The following is a 10,182-nucleotide window of genomic DNA, read 5'->3' as shown; positions in this document are numbered from 1 at the left end:
CCTCCTCTCCTCTCCTGTCTCACCAGGTAATCAGAGCTCTTTAAGAACCCCTGTTCTTCTCCTCTCCTGTCTCCCCAGATAATCAGAGCTCTTTAAGAACCCCCTCCTCTCCTCTCCTGTCTCCCCAGGTAATCAGAGCTCTTTAAGAACCCCCTCCTCTCCTCTCCTGTCTCCCCAGGTAATCAGAGCTCTTTAAGAATCCCCTCCTCTCCTCTCCTGTCTCCCCAGGTAATCAGAGCTCTTAAGAACCCCTCCTCTCCTCTCCTGTCTCCCCAGGTAATCAGAGCTCTTTAAGAACCCCCTCCTCTCCTCTCCTGTCTCCCCAGGTAATCAGAGCTCTTAAGAACCCCCTCCTCTCCTCTCTCCCCAGGTAATCAGAGCTCTTTAAGAACCCCCTCCTCTCCTCTCCTGTCTCCCCAGGTAATCAGAGCTCTTAAGAACCCCTGTTCTTCTCCTCTCCTGTCTCCCCAGATAATCAGAGCTCGTTAAGAACCCCCTCCTCTCCTCTCCTGTCTTCCCAGGTAATCAGAGTTCTTTAAGAACCCCCTCCTCTCCTCTCCTGTCTCCCAGGTAATCAGAGCTCTTTAAGAACCCCCTCCTCTCCTCTCCTGTCTCCCAGGTAATCAGAGCTCTTTAAGAACCCCTCCTCTCCTCTCCTGTCTCACCAGGTAATCAGAGCTCTTTAAGAACCCCTCCTCTCCTCTCCTGTCTCCCCAGGTAATCAGAGCTCTTTAAGAACCCCCTCCTCTCCTCTTCTGTCTCCCCAGGTAATCAGAGCTCTTTAAGAAACCCCTCCTCTCCTCTCCTGTCTCCCCAGGTAATCAGAGCTCTTAAGAACCCCCTCCTCTCCTCTCCTGTCTCCCCAGGTAATCAGAGCTCTTTAAGAAACCCCTCCTCTCCTCTCCTGTCTCCCCAGATAATCAGAGCTCTTTAAGAACCCCCTCCTCTCCTCTCCTGTCTCCCCAGGTAATCAGAGCTCTTTAAGAACCCCCTCCTCTCCTCTCCTGTCTCCCCAGGTAATCAGAGCTCTTAAGAACCCCCTCCTCTCCTCTCCTGTCTCCCCAGGTAATCAGAGCTCTTTAAGAACCCCCTCCTCTCCTCTCCTGTCTCCCCAGGTAATCAGAGCTCTTTAAGAACCCCCTCCTCTCCTCTCCTGTCTCCCCAGGTAATCAGAGCTCTTAAGAACCCCCTCCTCTCCTCTCTCCCCAGGTAATCAGAGCTCTTTAAGAACCCCCTCCTCTCCTCTCCTGTCTCCCCAGGTAATCAGAGCTCTTAAGAACCCCTGTTCTTCTCCTCTCCTGTCTCCCCAGATAATCAGAGCTCGTTAAGAACCCCCTCCTCTCCTCTCCTGTCTCACCAGGTAATCAGAGCTCTTTAAGAACCCCTGTTCTTCTCCTCTCCTGTCTCCCCAGATAATCAGAGCTCTTAAGAACCCCCTCCTCTCCTCTCTCCCCAGGTAATCAGAGCTCTTTAAGAACCCCCTCCTCTCCTCTCCTGTCTCCCCAGATAATCAGAGCTCGTTAAGAAGCCCCTCCTCTCCTCTCCTGTCTTCCCAGGTAATCAGAGTTCTTTAAGAACCCCCTCCTCTCCTCTCCTGTCTCCCCAGGTAATCAGAGCTCTTTAAGAACCCCCTCCTCTCCTCTCCTGTCTCCCCAGGTAATCAGAGCTCTTTAAGAACCCCCTCCTCTCCTCTCCTGTCTCACCAGGTAATCAGAGCTCTTTAAGAACCCCCTCCTCTCTCCCCTCCTGTCTCCCCAGGTAATCAGAGCTCTTAAGAACCCCCTCCTCTCCTCTCCTGTCTCCCCAGGTAATCAGAGCTCTTTAAGAAACCCCTCCTCTCCTCTCCTGTCTCCCCAGGTAATCAGAGCTCTTTAAGAACCCCCTCCTCTCCTCTCCTGTCTCCCCAGGTAATCAGAGCTCTTTAAGAACCCCCTCCTCTCCTCTCCTGTCTCCCCAGGTAATCAGAGCTCTTAAGAACCCCCTCCTTTCCTCTCCTGTCTCCCCAGGTAATCAGAGCTCTTTAAGAACCCCCTCCTCTCCTCTCCTGTCTCCCCAGGTAATCAGAGCTCTTAAGAACCCCCTCCACTCCTCTCTCCCCAGGTAATCAGAGCTCTTTAAGAACCCCGTCCTCTCCTCTCCTGTCTCCCCAGGTAATCAGAGCTCTTTAAGAACCCCCTCCTCTCCTCTCCTGTCTCCCCAGGTATTCAGAGCTCTTTAAGAACCCCCTCCTCTCCTCTCCTGTCTCACCAGGTAATCAGAGCTCACACACACACACAAACAATAAGTGCTACAGAGGTCTCCTGAAGCACTTATAGGGATAGCAGGAGAAACAGTTATTACACATCATTGACTTCTATCTTTTGTGTGTGTGTGTGTGTGTGTGTGTGTGTGTGTGTGTGTGTGTGTGTGTGTGTGTGTGTGTGTGTGTAAGAGCATGCATGTGTGTGTATGTACTCTACCTGGACACGGGCTCAGTTTACAGATGAGGACAGTTTCAGGCTTGTCTCCCTCACACTGGCCGATGGTGTTGTCTGTGGCTCTACACACAACCTGTCTCTGTTGAATCCCCTCTCCACAGCTTACTGAACACTGTGGTGGCCCCACAGAGAGAGACACAGAGAGACAGCGGGTCAGATAACCTGTCTCTGTTGAATCCCCTCTCCACAGCTTACTGAACACTGTGGTGGCCCCACAGAGAGAGACACAGAGAGACAGCAGGTCAGATAACCTGTCTCTGTTGAATCCCCTCTCCACAGCTTACTGAACACTGTGGTGGCCCCACAGAGAGAGACACAGAGAGACAGCGGTCAGATAACCTGTCTCTGTTGAATCCCCCTCTCCACAGCTTACTGAACACTGTGGTGGCCCCACAGAGAGAGACACAGAGAGACAGCGGGTCAGATAACCTGTCTCTGTTGAATCCCCTCTCCACAGCTTACTGAACACTGTGGTGGCCCCACAGAGAGAGACACAGAGAGACAGCGGGTCAGATAACCTGTCTCTGTTGAATCCCCTCTCCACAGCTTACTGAACACTGTGGTGGCCCCACAGAGAGAGACACAGAGAGACAGCGGGTCAGATAACCTGTCTCTGTTGAATCCCCTCTCCACAGCTTACTGAACACTGTGGTGGCCCCACAGAGAGAGACACAGAGAGACAGTGGGTCAGATAACCTGTCTCTGTTGAATCCCCCTCTCCACAGCTTACTGAACACTGTGGTGGCCCCACAGAGAGAGACACAGAGAGACAGCGGGTCAGATAACCTGTCTCTGTTGAATCCCCTCTCCACAGCTTACTGAACACTGTGGTGGCCCCACAGAGAGACACAGAGAGACAGCAGGTCAGATAACCTGTCTCTGTCGAATCCCCTCTCCACAGCTTACTGAACACTGTGGTGGCCACACAGAGAGACACAGAGAGACAGCGGGTCAGATAACCTGTCTCTGTTGAATCCCCTCTCCACAGCTTACTGAACACTGTGGTGGCCCCACAGAGAGAGACACAGAGAGACAGCGGGTCAGATAACCTGTCTCTGTCGAATCCCCTCTCCACAGCTTACTGAACACTGTGGTGGCCCCACAGAGAGAGACACAGAGAGACAGCGGGTCAGATAACCTGTCTCTGTTGAATGGCACCCCTCTCCACAGCTTACTGAACACTGTGGTGGCCCCACAGAGAGACACAGAGAGACAGCAGGTCAGATAACCTGTCTCTGTTGAATCCCCTCTCCACAGCTTACTGAACACTGTGGTGGCCACACAGAGAGAGACACAGAGAGACAGCGGGTCAGATAACCTGTCTCTGTTGAATAGGAGGCGACCCCCTCTCCACAGCTTACTGAACACTGTGGTGGCCACACAGAGAGACACAGAGAGACAGTGAGGTCGTTCAAGATAACCTGTCTCTGTTGAATCCCCTCTCCACAGCTTACTGAACACTGTGGTGGCCCCACAGAGAGAGACACAGAGACAGCGGGTCAGATAACCTGTCTCTGTCGAATCCCCTCTCCACAGCTTACTGAACACTGTGGTGGCCCCACAGAGAGACACAGAGAGACAGCAGGTCAGATAACCTGTCTCTGTTGAATCCCCTCTCCACAGCTTACTGAACACTGTGGTGGCCCCACAGAGAGACACAGAGAGACAGCGGGTCAGATAACCTGTCTCTGTCGAATCCCCTCTCCACAGCTTACTGAACACTGTGGTGGCCCCACAGAGAGAGACACAGAGAGACAGCGGGTCAGATAACCTGTCTCTGTCGAATCCCCTCTCCACAGCTTACTGAACACTGTGGTGGCCCCACAGAGAGAGACACAGAGAGACAGCGGGTCAGATAACCTGTCTCTGTTGAATCCCCTCTCCACAGCTTACTGAACACTGTGGTGGCCCCACAGAGAGAGACACAGAGAGACAGCGGGTCAGATAACCTGTCTCTGTTGAATCCCCTCTCCACAGCTTACTGAACACTGTGGTGGCCCCACAGAGAGAGACACAGAGAGACAGCGGGTCAGATAACCTGTCTCTGTTGAATCCCCCTCTCCACAGCTTACTGAACACTGTGGTGGCCCCACAGAGAGAGACACAGAGAGACAGCGGGTCAGATAACCTGTCTCTGTTGAATCCCCTCTCCACAGCTTACTGAACACTGTGGTGGCCCCACAGAGAGAGACAGCAGGTCAGATAACCTGTCTCTGTTGAATCCCCTCTCCACAGCTTACTGAACACTGTGGTGGCCACACAGAGAGACAGTGGGTCAGATAACCTGTCTCTGTCGAATCCCCTCTCCACAGCTTACTGAACACTGTGGTGGCCCCACAGAGAGACAGCAGGTCAGATAACCTGTCTCTGTTGAATCCCCTCTCCACAGCTTACTGAACACTGTGGTGGCCCCACAGAGAGACATTGGGTCAGATAACCTGTCTCTGTCGAATCCCCTCTCCACAGCTTACTGAACACTGTGGTGGCCACACAGAGAGAGACACAGAGAGACAGCGGGTCAGATAACCTGTCTCTGTTGAATCCCCTCTCCACAGCTTACTGAACACTGTGGTGGCCCCACAGAGAGACAGCGGGTCAGACAACCTGTCTCTGTCGAATCCCCTCTCCACAGCTTACTGAACACTGTGGTGGCCACACAGAGAGACAGCAGGTCAGATAACCTGTCTCTGTCGAATCCCCTCTCCACAGCTTACTGAACACTGTGGTGGCCACACAGAGAGACAGCGGGTCAGACAACCTGTCTCTGTTGAATCCCCTCTCCACAGCTTACTGAACACTGTGGTGGCCCCACAGAGAGACACACAGAGAGACAACGGGTCAGATAACCTGTCTCTGTCGAATCCCCTCTCCACAGCTTACTGAACACTGTGGTGGCCACACAGAGAGACAGCGGGTCAGATAACCTGTCTCTGTTGAATCCCCTCTCCACAGCTTACTGAACACTGTGGTGGCCCCACAGAGAGACACACAGAGAGACAACGGGTCAGATAACCTGTCTCTGTCGAATCCCCTCTCCACAGCTTACTGAACACTGTGGTGGCCACACAGAGAGACAGCGGGTCAGACGAGACTCAAAGCAGCTGGCTCTTCACCGTTGTTAGAAACAACGCTGAAATCCCTAGAACAGTCAGCTAGCACAATTCCTAAAACAAATCGATATAGAGCAACTTCCCTTTCCAGAAACCCTGGTAAACAACACAGGAAAAAGCAGCAGGGTTCAGCTTCATTTTACAATTCAATTCAGTCAATTTCTCAAAGAAAACTACAATTCTATTTTAGTGAACAGAAATTCCAATTCCATCATTGATTGAATTGAAATCGAGTTGACCCCAACTCTGATAAGTACATTTACATTTAAGTCATTTAGCAGACGCTCTTATCCAGAGCGACTTACAAATTGGTGCATTCACCTTATGACATCCAGTGGAACAGCCACTTTACAATAGTGCATCTAAATCTTTTAAGGGGGGGGCGGTGAGAAGGATTACTTTATCCTATCCTAGGTATTCCTTAAAGAGGTGGGGTTTCAGGTGTCTCCGGAAGGTGGTGATTGACTCCGCTGTCCTGGCGTCGTGAGGGAGTTTGTTCCACCATTGGGGGGCCAGAGCAGCGAACAGTTTTGACTGGGCTGAGCGGGAACTGTACTTCCTCAGTGGTAGGGAGGCGAGCAGGCCAGAGGTGGATGAACGCAGTGCCCTTGTTTGGGTGTAGGGCCTGGTCAGAGCCTGGAGGTACTGAGGTGCCGTTCCCCTCAGTAGTACTGTGAGCTGTGTGACAGAGCTCCATGACCAGGTCCCTGTCTGTACTGAAGGCTCTGTGGCGGAGCTCCATACTGGGACCCACCTGTGACTGGTCCCTTGTCTAGAGACTGCTCAGTGGGGGAGCTAAATGACCAGGCCCCTGTCTGTACTGTAGGCTTTGTGGCGGAGCTCCATACTGGGACCCACCTGTGACTGGTCCCTTGTCTAGAGACTGCTCAGTGGGGGAGCTAAATGACCAGGCCCCTGTCTGTACTGTAGGCTTTGTGGTGGAGCTCCATGCTGGGACCCACCTGTGACCAGGCCCTTGCTAGAGTATGCTCAGTGGCGGAGCTCCAGGACCAGACCAGGCCCCTGTCTGTACTATAGGATCTGTGGCGGAGCTCCATGCTGGGACCCACCTGTGACCAGGCCTTGTCTAGTGAACAGTCTGCTCCGAGACAGAGCTCCATGGTGGGACCAAAGATGTGTATAAACCCTAGATGACTAACAGGGGGCGCTGTATTGAAGCAACTGCACAGCCATCTTAGTAGTCGTCCTCCAGTGTAGAAAAGATGTTGGAAGCTTTATAATTATTAATTAGACTTTATAATTATTCAATGTGAGCTAAACAGTTGTTGTTTTTTACAACATGTAAAAAATATATTACATTTTTTTTCCCCTTAAAGTACTAATGTTATTGGCCCCACTACAAAGGAACATACTTAAATACATGTCATTTTGTCCTTCATTTAAATACTGTAGAATTCCATGTATTGCAATGGTGGACTGGCCCTACAGGGTGGTGTTAATGAGGCCAACCGGTGGCTTCAGCAACCCAGGGTTAAATACGTCATTGGCTGGGACACACCTGTGAACAGGCCCTTGTCTAGAGTATACTAAGTGGTGAAGCTCTATACTCTGTGGTGAAGCTCTATACTCTGTGGTGAAGCTCTATGCTGGGACCCACCTGTGAACAGGCCCTTGTCTAGAGTATACTCTGTGGTGAAGCTCTATGCTGGGACCCACCTGTGACCAGGCCCTTGTCTAGAGTATACTCTGTGGTGAAGCTCTATACTCTGTGGTGAAGCTCTATACTCTGTGGTGAAGCTCTATACTCTGTGGTGAAGCTCTATGCTGGGACCCACCTGTGAACAGGCCCTTGTCTAGAGTATACTCTGTGGTGAAGCTCTATGTTGGGACCCACCTGTGACCAGGCCCTTGTCTAGAGTATACTCTGTGGTGAAGCTCTATACTCTGTGGTGAAGCTCTATACTCTGTGGTGAAGCTCTATACTCTGTGGTGAAGCTCTATGCTGGGACCCACCTGTGACCAGACCCTTGTCTAGAGTATACTCTGTGGTGAAGCTCTATACTGGGACCTACCTGTGACCAGGCCCTTGTCTAGAGTATACTCTGTGGTGAAGCTCTATGCTGGGGCACACCTGTGAACAGGCCCTTGTCTAGAGTATACTCTGTGGTGAAGCTCTATGCTGGGACCCCCCTGTGACCAGGCCCTTGTCTAGAGTATACTCTGTGGTGAAGCTCTATGCTGGGACCCACCTGTGTCCAGGCCCTTGTCTAGAGTATACTCTGTGGTGAAGCTCTATACTCTGTGGTGAAGCTCTATGTGGGACCTACCTGTGACCAGGCCCTTGTCTAGAGTATACTCTGTGGTGAAGCTCTATGCTGGGACCTACCTGTGTCCAGGCCCTTGTCTAGAGTATACTCTGTGGTGACGCTCTATACTGGGACCCACCTGTGACCAGGCCCTCCTGGGACCTCTAGAGTATACTCTGTGGTGAAGCTCTATACTCTGTGGTGAAGCTCTATGCTGGGACCTACCTGTGACCAGGCCCTTGTCTAGAGTATACTCTGTGGTGAAGCTCTATGCTGGGACCTACCTGTGTCCAGGCCCTTGTCTAGAGTATACTCTGTGGTGAAGCTCTATACTCTGTGGTGGGACCTACCTGTGACCAGGCCCTTGTCTAGAGTATACTCTGTGGTGAAGCTCTATGCTGGGACCCACCTGTGACCAGGCCCTTGTCTAGAGTATACTCTGTGATGAAGCTCTATACTCTGTGGTGAAGCTCTATGCTGGGACCCACCTGTGACCAGACCCTTGTCTAGAGTATACTCTGTGATGAAGCTCTATACTCTGTGGTGAAGCTCTATGCTGGGACCCACCTGTGACCAGACCCTTGTCTAGAGTATACTCTGTGGTGAAGCTCTATGCTGGGACCTACCTGTGACCAGGCCCCTGTCCTCCACTGCGCAGGGCAGGCAGAGGGGTTACAGACCTTCCTGGTCTCAGGCTTGTCCTCTGTACAGTACTTAGTGTGGACCGTCCGGTTGGTGCCGTTGTGGAGGGCCTGCATACACTGAACAACCCTGGACTGGTAGCCAATCTTCCCACACGTCTTACTGCACGGGTTCCACTCCTCCACCAACCACCTGGGAGAGGAGGGAGAGAGAGAGAGAGAGAGAGAGAGAGAGAGAGAGAGAGAGAGAGAGAGAGAGAGAGAGAGGGAGGATTGGGGGCAGACAGAATAAGAGAGGGGGGGGGGCAGACAGAACAAGAGAGAGCACATTATTCAATCTGTCCATTACTGGGAACGACTAGGTTATTATCTCATTATTCAATCTGTCCACTATTGGGAACGACTAGGTTAGTCATCCAGACAGAGTGCTTTAGCGTCAGTCCCTTGTCGAGAGGAAGTGTCCCTTAGAGCGATGATGATGATGATGATGATGAAATGGATGCTCTCCTATCAACATGGCTCGGACATGGACAGAGAAAGGATAGAGGGGGAGAGTGAAGGGGAGAGGAGCTCACGTTGGCTGGCTGCACTCGTTCACGTTGCACCTCTTCCGGATGGGTTTGGGCTTCTTGCTGGTTTCACAGAGGTTCCGGTGCACCAGTCGACTGTCGCTCTTCCTCCTGCATCCGTATTTGGTGTACTGTATACCTGCCAGACGGTCCAATTAAATGGGTTTAGTACAATCTGTTGTAACGTCTGACAAAAACATTACATTTTCTAATTTATACTGTAAATCATTTGACAGAAAGAAAATGCAGGTGGCCGTATGTACTAACACACACACACACACACACACACACACACACACACACACACACACACACACACACACACACACACACACACACACACACACACACACACACACACAATGACAGAGCAACAGGGTAGGAGGAACCATTTGAATGTGAATGTGTCAGAGACCCCTGAGCAGCATGCCCTGAGGACATTTAGGCTCTGCTCTGCGTCAACCAGGTTGGGACAATAGCACCAACCCACAGCAGGTTGCCAGGTTGGGCCAATAGCACCAACCCACAGCAGGTTGCCAGGTTGGGCCAGTAGCACCAACCCACAGCAGGTTGCCAGGTTGGGCCAATAGTATTTGGTGTACTAATCTGGTGGTCCCAGCGCGCACGACCCACGTGGAGTTCCAGGTCTCCGGTAGCCTATGGAACTGCCGATCTGCGGCCAACAAGGCAGAGTTCATCTCAGCCTATGCCTCCCTCCAGTCCCTCGACTTCTTGGCTCTGACGGAAACATGGATCACCCCAGACAACACAGCTACTCCTACTGCTCTCTCTTCGTCCGCCCACGTGCTCTCGCACACCCCGAGAGCTTCTGGTCAGCGGTGGTGGGCATCGGAGATCCTCATCTCTCCCAAGTGGTCATTCTCTCTTTCTCCATACCCATCTGTCTATCGCCTCCTTTGAATTCCATGCTGTCACAGTTACCAGCCCTTTCAGAAGCTTAAACATCCTTATCATTTATCGCCCTCAGGTTCCCTCGGAGAGTTCATCCAATGAGCTTGATGCCTTGATAAGCTCCTTTCCTGAGACGGCTCACCTCTCTCACAGTTCTGGGCGACTTTAACCTCCCACGTCTACCTTTGACTCATTCCTCTCTGCCT

The 10,182-nt window shown here is 51.9% G+C and overlaps 1 protein-coding gene across 1 annotated transcript; it reads right to left on the bottom strand.

Moving 5' to 3' along the window:
• Positions 1–2,459: 2,459 nt before the first annotated feature.
• On the bottom strand, positions 2,460–9,914 carry LOC135566579 (A disintegrin and metalloproteinase with thrombospondin motifs 3-like; the record flags this gene model as incomplete). Its single annotated transcript, XM_065014263.1, has 4 exons — positions 9,869–9,914; positions 9,071–9,203; positions 8,481–8,688; positions 2,460–2,589 (listed from the first exon to the last, which is right to left on the bottom strand). Coding segments are annotated over exons 1-4 (517 nt in total), but the record flags the coding sequence as incomplete, so codon positions are not given.
• Between the last annotated feature and the right edge of the window lie 268 nt (positions 9,915–10,182).

The sequence above is a fragment of the Oncorhynchus nerka genome, unplaced genomic scaffold (assembly GCF_034236695.1).
Source record: "Oncorhynchus nerka isolate Pitt River unplaced genomic scaffold, Oner_Uvic_2.0 unplaced_scaffold_4121, whole genome shotgun sequence".
Lineage (NCBI taxonomy): Eukaryota > Metazoa > Chordata > Actinopteri > Salmoniformes > Salmonidae > Oncorhynchus > Oncorhynchus nerka.
Note: the sequence above shows the minus strand (reverse complement) of the source record. Positions and strands in the feature narration are given on the sequence as shown.